The following is a 13,155-nucleotide window of genomic DNA, read 5'->3' as shown; positions in this document are numbered from 1 at the left end:
ATCCCAGTCCTTCCAGTAACAAGTGTATTTCTACCTGGCTGTCAGTGAGGTCAGATCCAGGCCTGTGGTTTCCCACAAAACCATGTTTTCTATGTATGGTATGATGTGCAGACAAACAGAACCAACCTACAATAAATGCAGAGTGTTGACCATGGTGTCCATTTTCTTGTTTTTGTATTTGACCCAAATCTTTCATTCAGAAGCACCATCTGAACTCAGCAGAACATGCTCTCTCAGACCAGGAGGAACAGAACACATCCCCAATTCAGTATAGGGACATGGAAGCTCAGGAAAGGTATCCCACTTGTATTCTCCCACATCTTAAGTTCTCCCTTCTCTTCCAACAGAAGCAATGCTCCAAGTGGAGCTGTTCAAATGTGCAGCTGAGTCCTCACTTTGCAGGAAGGGAACACACAGACCAAGAGCACAAATCAGTGCCAAAATGTGTAACTTCTGGCAGAAAGTGGCTGGAGACCAGCAGCCAACTAAGTCCCCAGTAATCCCCTTTCATATGCATTTCCCTCCCTTCCCCTAATGAGCTTGCTGAAACTGAGCTGACAGATGATGCAAACACCTTTTTACTCCCCATGCCCTCCTAAGAGGAATTTCAATCACAATGGAGAGAGTAAATAACTTAAATAACTCTTTTGCAAAAGCTCCAGAAGTGACATTATTGAAATCAGCACAGCATTTGTTATGAATAATTTAACTGCGAACTGCCAGGACATTTCATTTCAAATCTAATTTAACTGTTAGAATAAATTACTATCAGCCAGCACTCATCACAGAGTTTCAAAGTCCTCATTCTCACTGGTATTCAAAAGCTCTTCAAGTTTTCACTAACACCAAAACACAATAAAAGCTAAAACCAAAACAGAATTTAAAGCTCCAAACCTTCACAAAACAGAGCACCTAACAAAAAATCCCTTATGAGGTTTTATTTTTTTTTGATAATGTTCTTCTCCTCCCTACTAGCCTGAGCTGCCTGAATGGAGTCAATTTCAACAGAACCAGGAACCTGCTAAATTACAGTAATTTGCAATTAAACAAGTACTTGCAGATAAATATTCAAATGATTGCGCTGTGTTACAGATGTCAAACCAAAAAGAATGCCATGACTAAGCTGAACACAAACATTGAGCACAAATGTAAAAAAGGCTGACTGCAGGTTAGCAGGTGAGCCTTCCTACATATTAGAGAAAAACGATTTTAAAACACTCATAATGACAAGTAATTAACCAGAGAAACAAGACTACATACAGCAAGGCATGGAAGAAAACCACTAAAATCCCAAGCTTAAATCTTATCCTCACCAAGACAGAATCTGCCTCACTGACAACTAAATGCCCTGAAGGATAGTCCTGTCTGTGTGGGAGTAACGTCACCTGTGCGTAAGGACAGAATCTAGCTTTAAAATACATGTGTTGTAATAAACTGGCACAGGTAAATGTGTGCTTCAGAGATTAACATCTTGAGCTAGATTAGAAAGAATTAGTTTCTCCTCCTATGGCGCACTGGGAGCCTTATTAGAGCTTGCCTTCCTGTACAACATCTGGCACAGACTGACACAAGCTACCTGACTAAAGGAAATGTTAGTCTAGTGACACATCAAAAACGTCTATCTCTGTGTCATGAAAAGCTGTGCTGAAAAACACTCCCCCATACATGGTTCCCATTTCATTCATCTTCCTTGTGTATTTCAAATCACTTTAGGGATCAGGAGGTGCCCTACTTGGAGAGCTTCAGATGCTGAGACACTCTTCCCACAACCCAGTTACTCAATCCTGCACAAAACGCTGCTCCCACAGGGCGGGGTTTGCAGCCTGCACACCCCTCGGGGCTGGCTGCAGGTGGGTGCTGTGGCTCCAGCCCCTCTGGCTGCGCCCTGCACCTGCAGGCACCACGATCTCATAGGAGAGAACAGTAGAAATATTGACAAAGATTGAGGAAGTTTCCTGCTGAGAACGAGAATAAATAACCGGTGACACCTCCAAGGCTTGAAGCTAATGGAAGGGCTGGTTCCTGAAAGCTCATGAGAGCTTTGTCCTGGAGCAGCAATAACCTGCAGTAACTGTCTCATTACTCCTTGTAGCACCAATGCTCATAAACAAAGCGCTGGTATCTCCCAAGGGCTGGCAGGGCCGTGCCCAGTTTTTTCAGGAGCTCCCCAGAAAAGAAAAGGGACAGGGACATCCTCCTCCTCCTCCTCCCAGAGACACCATCACATCACACCAAGGGCACAGGAACTGTCAGCAGCATCACTGGCAACAGGGACACCCAGGGAGACTCTACCAGTGATTCACCTCTTCAGGCATGAGCAGAAAAGCAAACCCTTACCTAATTTTGTTTTTGGAAGACAGAAAATGAGGGCTGAAACTTTTAAGTAAATGGGTCTGTTTATGTGAAATTAATTTGGATAGCTAAAAAGACTCTCAAAAGCTAAAAGACTCTCAAAAGAGAAGGAAAAAGATGTACAGATAAAGGCAAAAAGAAACAGACAACCTGGTCATTATTTGCTATTTGGAACAGACAGGAGAAAAGCAAAGTCACTTCAGAGAAGCTCACTTTTATCTACATGACTTCCTACACATGAAAAACAACACAGACAAGACCAAGCCCTTAGTGAAGGGTAACAAAATCCCTAAGATCCCGTCAGATGAAACCATACAGAACCCAGAACCAGCAAACACATGTTCTTCACTTTATTATTGGTTTTCTGTGTGCTTGTTCGTTGCTGCACCTGCTTTCTACCTTTGCCTACAGGCAAGGCAGAAACACCTTTTTATGCCCTTCCTCTTTTGCAGTCAGCAGCATAATCACCTTGTGCAAGAATATAATCTATTGATAGAAAAGTAGCTGTGGATATTCCAGTAGCTTAGACTCCAGCTGACTAAGAAAGCACCAAGATCAAAACTCTGAAGAGCACCTTAAGAATACTTGAAAAAGAGAATATATGTAATTATAACAAGCAAAAGCATTTTTGCTATACTGACAGAGACTCAAACTGCAAACATTTGTAACTTCTGCTGCTAAAATCAGAAAATCATGGAATTGGAATTCTGTAAGGAACTGATCATCAACTTGAAAGCCCCAAGGTTCCTTCTGCTAGAACAGGAGGTATGGTTTCCTTTTCCCCTCCAAATTCCAGGCAAAGCCCATGCCTCTGCACACAGGCAATAGGCCTGAAATTTCCCTGTGACTATACAAGGAAACTGAGGGGTACACATCTTCACTGCCATTAGGTGGTGACCAGATCAGATTCAGAAAGACCACAGAAAAAAATTGGAAAAACCTCCAATAACAGTTATGGCTGAGATAAAGAGGGGAAGAAAAGACAACTATTGTTCTGACTGGGCTGAAGCAACTTAAACAATTTCTAACTTCAAAACTACTTTAAGGAAGTTTTGCTTAGTCTTGATTCCTCCATATGATATGCTGAAACTGCTCTCATCCAGTGTGGGAAGCAGAAAGGCCCAAATTTGACATTTTATTTGAAAGACTTCAAGGGAAGCAAGCACTAGCCAAGGAACACATTTCCTCTTAACTCTGCTCACAGATGCAGCTGACCCAACAATTTACACTGGAATGGGAATGTCAGTAGGTCTGACACACAGACTTGAATTGCTACCTTCTCACACAGATGGAGCAGAACAAAACTTAGATCTAAAAGCAGCACTTGAATTATAAACTCCTTCCCCAACATCAGCCAGGAGAAAGCATCACAGTTTGAGGCTTTTTCATGATTAGTTTTTTTGCACAAGTGCCATTCAAGTGCACCTTTCTGCAATTAAAAAATTGCCTCAGAAGAATCTAAAGACTTCTCCAAGAAGCTTGCTCTTCAGAAACTGCTTAAGAGATTTCAAAGTGCTAAAACCCAAAACAACCTCCACAAAAGCAATTCAGCAGGTAAAAAACTGAAATTATTTTTGGGATGTCTGAAAACAGAGCTGGAAAGGCACTGCCTGCATTCACAGATAGGCACTACACGTGTTCTGATTCGGAAGGATATTCCACAGCTCAGCTCTGAAGGGTAACCCCTTCCTTTACGGGAAAATCTGTATGAGATTTGCCTCGTTCTGCTTTATGAGCCAAATTCTCCCAAATGTGCTTCCAGCCCTTACCAGAGCACATCAAGGACCAACCTGGTCCTGCAAGAACAAAGCACAACAATCACAGTTTAAAATACAGTGCAATCTAAAGGATGAGTAATTAGAAAAATCCATTTTTTCCTCCTTTATCCCAGCATTCCAGGATTTACCCCATGGCACATTGGTAGTCTGGCTCCTGGCACATGGTTCAGCACCAGTAACCCAGTGATGACCTTGTTATGGCTTCTCACATTGAAAATCACTCACATCTACAACATCACACCCAGTGTGGTGTTTTATTTTAAGCATCAAAATTCAACAGCCACATTAATGTGCTAAACAATATAAAAATCTGTTTAAAGCAAACTTGTGAAAATATTTATCTCAAGTATTATAAATTTCTTAACCCAGCTTCAAGCCTGTAACTGTACAAAAAAAAATTAAATGTAAGTAACCTTTCAAAAATAAAGGAAAAATAATCTCACAGTGAGAGTGAGGGAAAAAAATCAGTGAAAAGTAAATTTTCACACACCTTTGACCAACTGCAAGTAACAACCATTGAAAGATCTTTATTAGAAAGCAGCATGTTATCAGAACTTGCCCTGATGTCCTACACAATATTTTATGTTTAAATGGAATGACTTCAAGGTGCTGTTTAACTGCAGTGGGCCAGAGGCAGAGCAGCCACAAACACATTTCAGCTCTGACTCTGTCCACTTACTCTTTACAAATTCCCATAAAAACCCAGATAACATTGAGAGCCAGCGATCCCTGACACCGGGACACAGGCGCTCCAGCTGGGAATTAACGAGCAATTGACACGGCAGCGCTAAGACTCCCTTTCCACAACAACGGCCCACACGGTGTGTATATTTACCTACAATGTATCATAACAACCCCGCCGCTGCCGCTGACAGGCTGCTGGGAACACACACCACAGGCAAGGCAGAAACAAGCTGTGCAGCAGCCTTGTAACAGCCACACTCCTCACCGCTTCATCGGAGTCACTTTCTCTACAATTGTTAGCTAAAAAACCATGGATTTCTTCCTTATCATAATTTTCCCCTCACAAGAAAGTTTAATCTGAGGTAAAAGTGCACTTTTCCTCATTCACTCATGGTCAGATAGGCCGTAATGCTCATGTTTAAATGCAATGGGAACACAGAATTCAGTGAAGCCATAATGTTTAAAATAACATCTGCAATGGAAACATTATTGGCCATCCTCACACACACACACAGAAAAGCTTGCAAAAAGCTTCTGACAAATTATTTAGATTCCAAAATGAAGAGATTGTATTATGATAGATTTTAGTTTTTGAACGACTTCTCTTGAAATGCTTTACAGCAACCTCTGACTTCTGTGCAGTCAATCCATGAAACATTTAACACAGAAAAAAAAACGGGCACCAAGGGGAAAAAATCAAAGCAACGAAATATTAATTAAAATTGTATTTAAAAATCTGTTAAGACATTCAGCTCTTTTTAACATTTTCTAATGCTTAGCACACGAACACAAGAAACAGGGAGGAGGCACCATAAACACCAGATTAAAATATACCCACCCCTAGCTGAAAGCTTTTTGGTGTTGATAATTTTGGCAGCATACTCTTGTCCTGTGGTGATTTTCATACACCTCCTCACGACGGAGAACGCCCCTCTGGAAACCAAAACCAGGCAAAGTGTCAGTCCAACTGAAACACCCCACTACCATTACCAGCTAACGGGCAGCACCGAGGGGCGTGATGTCGGCAGAATTTAAAAAAAAAAAAAAAAAAAAAAAAGTATTTTCTGACAGGGACGGACGGTCAGCATTGATTTTATTCAGCTGAACAGTGAACTCCGCGGGGTAGAAGCCGTGTGACCAATCCCGCTGGCTGGTTGTCGCGGTGCCCATGTCGGCACAGGGCGGGGGGTCACGGGGCGGCGGTGGCCGAGTCCCCCCTCGGCGGTGACACCGGGGGGGCGACACCCAACATGGCGCTGGGGACTGCGCTTCCCGCCCCGCCGCTGGGAGGCGCCCGCCGCCCCTCACAGACCGAAACCCGCACCCCGCGACAACCTAACAGACAAAAATAACAATAAATAATAATAGCGGCACGGGGGGTGGAGAGCAGCTCCCCGCCACCCGCCCAGAGCCCCTCGCCGCCCCGGGGGCCGTACGGCTGGAGCCCGGGCGCTCTCGGCAGCGCTGAAGGGGCCCCGGGCGCGGCTCCCCAGCGGCTCACGCACCGACCCCCAACAGCCCCCGGTGGCTTCGCCCCCCGTTCTGTCCTTACTTCCCGAGCTCCTCGAAGAGCTGGTACTCGTCGGTGAAGCGTGTGCAGGGGGTCGAGGCCATCATGAGGACGGGCGGCCGCCGGTGGCTCCGGCGGCCGTGGAGGGCGAGGCGGGGACGGCGGCGGGGCTGCGGGGCGAGGCGAGGTGAGGCGAGGCTCCGCGCCGGCTCCTTCTCCTCCTCTTCCCCGCCACCGCCTCCTCTGGTGACGGCGTTGCCTCCGCGCCCTCCTCCGGTCTTCCCTCTCCCCTCCCCTCACCCTTTAGGGAAGCAAACAAACAAATATTTAAATAAATAAGTAAGCAAATAAATATTTAAATAAATACGTCTCCTCCTGGCTCCCTCACGCCCGCCGGGGAAAGCCAGCGGCAAAAGGGAAAGCAAAACCGGGGCGAGGGGCGCGGCACTCCCTCCCCTCCCGCTCTCCGCCGCCTCAGCCCGTCCGCCGGTGCCGTGCCTCCCCCTAGCGACCCCGGCCCGCGACTCCCTGCCGTCGGGGACGGCGCGGCACCCGCGGGAGACTCACACGGGCGGTCGGAGCCCGGGGAGAACCCGCGCCCCGTCCTCCCGGGAGGAACGCCGACCTTGCCCCGGGCGCTGCCCCGGGACGGCGGCGGGAGGCGCCGTGAGGGAAGCGGATGCACCTGCGCGCGCGCCCCCCCCCCTCCCGCCCCGCTCCTTAGTGGCCGCCTGTGACGTCACGCCTAGCCCGAGCGCGAGCGCGCGGCGGGAAGCGCGTGCGGGTGCGCTCGCGGGACCGGGGGCCGTGACGTCGCAGGGGCCCCCGCCGCGTGCGGGGAGGGGACGGGGACACACGTACACACACACACACACACACACACACACACACACACACACACACACAACAGCGGGCGCTTCGTGACGTCACGGCAGCTCCGGCCGCGCGCGGGGAGGGGGACACACATGCACACCCCGGGCACCTCGTGACGTCACGGCGGCCTCGCCGCGTGCGAGGCGGGGGGGCACAGGGGCACAGCGCGCGTGCGCCGGGTCGCGGCCGTCACGGGGCCCGGGGCAGCTGCGGTCGCCCGGACACGGACCCGCCGCCGGGACACCGGCCCCGGGATTGATCCCCCGGGCACGGACCCGCCGGGACGGGGGGGTAAAGCCGCGCCTGCTGCGCAGAGCGCCGGGGGGGGGGGCTGCGGACACGTGTGAAATGTCACCGCAAACAGCTGGCTCGGTCTCTTGCACGGAACCACAGAATAAATACCCTGAGTGTGAAGGGACCCGCAGGGATTATCAGAGTCCAGCTCCTGGCCCTGCACAAGACCCCTCCCCCCACACACAGAATCCCACCCTGTGCCTGAGAGCGTTGTCCTAATGATCCTTGAGTTCTGGCAGCCCTGGGGCCGTGAGCACTTGAACAGGGAATGTCACCAGGCCGCCCCAAGGGCATTTGATCCTTTTCGATAAACCTGAATCGCTTTTGGTCCTTTCTGATCACCAAAGTGATGGTGAGCCAAGCAAAGGGTTAAATCCACACTCGCACAGAGCTTTAGGCAGCAGCTTGGGAACAAGCAGAGCTCCACTACAGAAGGCAGCCTGGAGCATCTCCATCCTTGTTTTGGTAAGTGAGAAGACAGGCGCACAAGACACACCCACAAAAGGGCTTCACATTAAACCTCCGGAGCTTCCAGAATCAGCCTCCAGAGCTGTGGTCCCGTATGAAGAGTTAAAACCTGCCAGCCCTTCCCAAAAGGAACATGAATGTACCACAGGAATACCAGAGCCAACTCAGGAAGATAGTTTTCCTCCAGGTGAGGCAGCTGTGCCTTGTACAAACACACCGAATTCATGACATAAAGGTGGCAGCAAAGGGACTTTGGAACTCATGAGCAAGTACAAAGCATTTACTCCATCGGTTCCTCTCCAGGGACACACTCCGTGCAGCAGTGCCAATACAGAGAGACTGGAGGATGTTTCAATTTAGACCTGCAAGAGTGGATCTATTCCCACATCCGTGAAGGGAATGAGCATTACAAGCACTCTGAACAGCAATGCATTTCCAAATCCCCTCAAACAAAAACATAACATGGAAGTTGTGCATCCTTTTGTATGGTATCTGCATCAACAGCACAATCAGCAGTGCTGAACCCCCGGGGTGGGCTGGTGATTGGATTTAAGGGGAGCTGTCTGCCAGGCTCCTTATCCAGATGTGCACAGACATGAGAAAATGAAACATATTCCCCTGGCACTACATCACTTTTCCCCTAATGTTCTATTCTGAGAACAAGCACTTGGCCCAAGTAGCTGCTATTGCTGTGCCATACAGTTATTCCTTAATTAAAAAATATTAATAAGAAAATATTAAATTCAATTTCAATTCACTTTCTTGTTGATTTTTCTGTGTTTTTTTAAAGTCATTATAAGGATGAGTGATCCAAAGAGATATATATAAAAAAAATTCTTTTTTTTCCCTTGTTTTTTCCTTGTTTTGTTTCACATTTCCCAATCTGAAAAAAAGACAAGAAGTGGCCAAGGATTTACTAGAGAAATATCAAGCATGAATTTTATCACAGGAGGTAAGGAAAGACAGTATTTGTTTACAGGATCGATATCACAGGACTGGATGAATTTCCTTAAGAGAAACACTAGGGAAGTGATGAGTAGCTTGGAAACACTTCAGCTGAGAGGGTTTTTTCTCCTTCCAACAATCATGTCTTAATTGTAGCTCCCTCTTGAGCTGAAAGAAAACCATAATCTGTAGCTGCCGTTTAAACATTTCGTACATTCCCCAAATTCCTCCTGAGCAGACCAAAGCAGGGAGGATGGGAGCCAAGAATCTGGTCCGTGAGGTGAAATTCTAAATGCTGGCTAGAGCTTCAGATTCTCATTAAGGCCACAGAAACAATTTATCTGTTGTTAAAGAACATCAGACCTCATCGATGAACAACAACAAAAAAAAGTTTAAAAGCCATCCCAGGGCACATTTTTCTTCTCCAAAAGGTTTTCAAGAGAGCAGTTTAAGCCTGTAAGAAACTGAAATCGTTCACTTAAAATTCCTGAAGTTTAACAAACGGTTACAGCTAAGTGGAATAAATTATATATTCAACTTTATACTGAAACATTTATTGTGGCAAAGGCAACTGTATTTATTTCAAGAGTTTGCCATTCAGTGAGGTCTTTGCTTTGTACAGCCTTACTTTTAGACAGCCAAAGTGAAGTTTTTGTTTTATTTCTGATCTTGCAAATACAGATTTTCAAGTTTCTTATGTTTTGCAGGAGTCAAGAGAGCTTCCAAGAGGTCATTTGTGTGTACTGCTCATTATGAGGGCTGCTAGGAATAATGTATGTTTTATTTGTGAACAAATGCAACAGCCACCTACAGCAGAGGCCTAGGCAGAAAATGTCCAGAAAACCTGAGAAAGGGGTTTAGATAAATAATCACTTCATGAGCAGATGGCCTTTAACAGAAATCCGGTTCCCTCTCAGGGCTGCACATATTCCTGGGGCAAAGCACTTACTGCCTTGGGGAGACTAATGGACAACCGTGGAGCAGTCAGAGGTACACCACTGCAGTAAAGCAGTGAAAAGATCAAAAATGTATGAGGAAACCAGGAAAGATGTAAGAACGGGGAAAAAAAAAAAAAGATCTAGAAAATACATAGGTTTGCAATTCTTTGTAACAGCTGGGACTGGAGGCACAGATTTCTGGCCAGTGTGGAATTCTTTGTTGCACCACATATTGTGCCTCTGTTATTTTCTCACCAGAGCTGCTGGACTTTGATAAGTAAAACTTCTGGGGGGCAGAAGGACTGGTGACATCATGCCAGAGACTCACTCCCTCCTTTCCAAGTGATGAGGGTGGCCTGAAGCCTGTCCCAATGCCTTCTGCTGGAGCAGCTCCCTCACTGATTTATTAAAAAAACTATGGACATTGATCTAATACCAATATCTAACTATGACGGACAAAGACTCTCTAACAGTTTAAAGTTAGAAAGTGTATGTTTATTACGACGCCGGGCAGCGTGTGGGATAGCTCCCAGAAACACACGCGCAATTTACAGATCATCACAGGGCCTTTTATGTACAGGAGTATTGAATACACAAACTACAAATGCATATTCATAGCTCTGATACCTCCCATTCCCCGCTTCGTATGGTAATTAGCCCAAAAATCCATCAAGCATGCGTAGTTTGTTCTTTGAAATGGGTCGGTGGTCTTTTTAATGGGGTGGGGTCCCAAAATGATGAAGTAAGATTGTCTTCTTCAGCTCTGACTTTTTAACCTTTAGTGTTTGTGACAGCTAAATCCTGTTTTTTCCAGGACTGTTTGATTTATGATTGTATTGTATTCATGGGGTCTATTGATTATTCAGGATGCAGAAGCCTTAGTTTGACAGCTCCTCTGATTGATCGGTTCCTTCCAAGGATTATCAGTTCTTTCAGTCTGGCTTCTGTTAGCAAAAGGGAAGTCCTAGCTACATTATCTCAGCACTATCTATTTTGACTACAGTCTTTAATTTTTCTAAATCTATGCCTCATTTTCCCCACTTCTCCTTTTAAAGTGAGTAAATTCTTTTACTCGAAAGTGTCTTCTTCATCAATCCAATCTGTACAGCTAGTGTCTCTTAAGATCAAGCCATACGCTTTTGATAATGAGGTTAAGGCTGCTATTCGTCGTAGCATCTTTCAATTCCAAACAAGCATCGCAACAGATAAAACTAGACTTATACTAACTAGAATAAGCAACACAACTATAGGGTGGAGTAAGGCATTTAGTATACCAGTTGCTGTTGGAGACCACCCAAAAAGCACATCTCACCAGTGATGAGACAAATGTTCCTTAAGCCTCTTAAATACTCTTTTGATGGTTTCTGTGTCATAGTGAATTGTAATTAATGTCCTTCTTCCCTCTTCTTTAATCTCCTTTAAGATTTTTTTCAATCTGGGATGTTCCTATGGGTACAGGCAGTATCTTACAGGTGCCCGATAGTAAAAATTACATCCCTTAATTCTAACAAAATTGCAAACACACAAATTGAATTGGGTAATGCAGCATGCTGTCTTTGGACAGACACAACCTTGCCCTGTATACACCAGTGAAGTTTCTTCTTGCAGTACAGGGCTCTAGATTAACAGTTTGCTATTTTCTTTCAATTTCTTGTGCTCACATTCGGTGTTCAGAAGGGTACATTACAGTTCCCTCATGATTTAATCTTTAGGGGACTATTGGCATGTATAGTTAAAACAAAGGCTGTCACTGTACTAGTCACAGGATTATAGGTGAAATACTCCTAACCCTGTTTCTAGCACCCCAGTGAGAGATCTCTAGATGACACCTGGGGATCACAGCCTTTCTATTACAGGTACTCTTTTATTGCACACCCCTCTATTTTGAGTCTAAATGGAGGACATTTCCTTCCCATAACCCTTAGCATCTTATTTAAAGCCTTACGAGAGTAAGCATCATAAGTTTTTCTTTGGCACCTGTTTATCTCAGTCACATTGTACCTATGCAGTATTGCATTGACTCTTGTTATGGTTAAGCTTATTACAGCAATAATTACAACTTTCCACATAGTGTCTATAATAACTATTAGTCCATCTATTTGTGGTTCCGAGTGAGTTTCTTCACTCGGGAGTGATGGATCCAGGCCTTCTGTTCTTTGATCTTGATTGCAGTGAAAGTAGTAAGAAGCATCTGGAATGCTCCTTCTCACTGTGGTTCCAAGAACTTTTCTGCAAAAGACTTAATTTCTAGGTTGTCTAATTTTTGTTTTGAGCTCCAGCCACATATTTCTTCTTCCATCCAGTTTGAGGTTCTCCAGTGCAAGGACCACCTCAAAGGACTCAAATGAAAAGATTATGGTGGCTGGAACTCTACCCCCAGTACTTTTGCAGCCGTGCTTTGGTTACTTCTCAGGCTTTAGCCATTCTAGTAGACAAGGCTTCTGGCCATCCTGAAAAGGTATCAGTTAACACCAATAGGTAACGGTATCCTCCCTTCCTGGGCAGCTCTGTAAAATCAATTTGTTATTGTTGCCCAGGTCCACAGCCTTTCCCAATTTGTCTCATTTTAGGCTTTGGTGTATTTTTGGAATTAATTTGGAGGCAAAGACTACACTAACGGGTTACCTGTATCACTGTACCTTGTAACTTTCTGGCCACAATTCTTTTTTTCAAATAACTATACAAGATGTCTATTCCTCAGTGTGTTTTCCCATGTTCTCTTTGCACTAATGGCTACAACAAATAGGATGGTACTACAAGCTTCTCTTTCTCTGTCATGGCCCACTCTTCCTGATTATAATTTGCTTTTTCTGCTTTAATAAGTTTCTTACCCTTTATATTATATACTGGCTTACCTTTAATTGAAAATTTTTTCCATACCTCACCTTTAGCTGCGTCTTTTGCCTCTCTGTCCGCCAGCATATTCTTCTAATTAGAGCTCACTTTTTGATGCGATCCGTGCCATCCTCTCAAGTAGCTACACAGCATCTAGCAGCTTTAGGATTTTTTTTCCAAATGACTCCGTGTGCAAGGACTACCTCAAAGGCATACCTTGAGTAAATGTCCAGCCTTCTGTGCAGAGGTGTTGGTGGGCAATGGTCCAGACTCTATTACCTCTCTGCTGATGCATACCCAGCATGCCTCTTTCCACTGACAACGTAGCTGCTTCTGTCAGTAAACCAGGTCTCAGCATTCTCAATCGGAGTGTCCTTCAGATCCGGGTGACTGGAGTAGGTGGTTTTGATGGTCTCCAGGCGGTCGTGGATCACTGGTTCTCCTATACTCCCGCTGAGGAAGGAAGCTGGGTTCACAA

At 45.5% G+C, this 13,155-nt stretch overlaps 1 protein-coding gene across 8 annotated transcripts in view; it reads right to left on the bottom strand.

Moving 5' to 3' along the window:
* Positions 1-6,984, bottom strand: part of CAMK2D (calcium/calmodulin dependent protein kinase II delta) — a 120,479-nt gene extending 113,495 nt beyond the window's left edge. For all 8 annotated transcript variants that reach the window (XM_083862460.1, XM_083862461.1, XM_083862462.1 and 5 more), the window contains exons 1-3: positions 6,892-6,984; positions 6,367-6,625; positions 5,653-5,747 (exon numbers count right to left, since the gene is read on the bottom strand). In XM_083862460.1, coding sequence (XP_083718586.1) covers positions 5,653-5,747; positions 6,367-6,431 — 160 coding nt within the window. In that variant the 5' untranslated portion in view covers positions 6,432-6,625; positions 6,892-6,984. The remainder of the gene's footprint in view (positions 1-5,652; positions 5,748-6,366; positions 6,626-6,891) is intronic.
* Positions 6,985-13,155: the final 6,171 nt, after the last annotated feature.

Source organism: Zosterops lateralis (assembly GCF_965231275.1).
Source record: "Zosterops lateralis genome assembly, chromosome: 5".
Lineage (NCBI taxonomy): Eukaryota > Metazoa > Chordata > Aves > Passeriformes > Zosteropidae > Zosterops > Zosterops lateralis.
The sequence above is the reverse complement of the archived record's forward strand: the minus strand, read 5'-3'. Positions and strand labels throughout refer to the sequence as shown.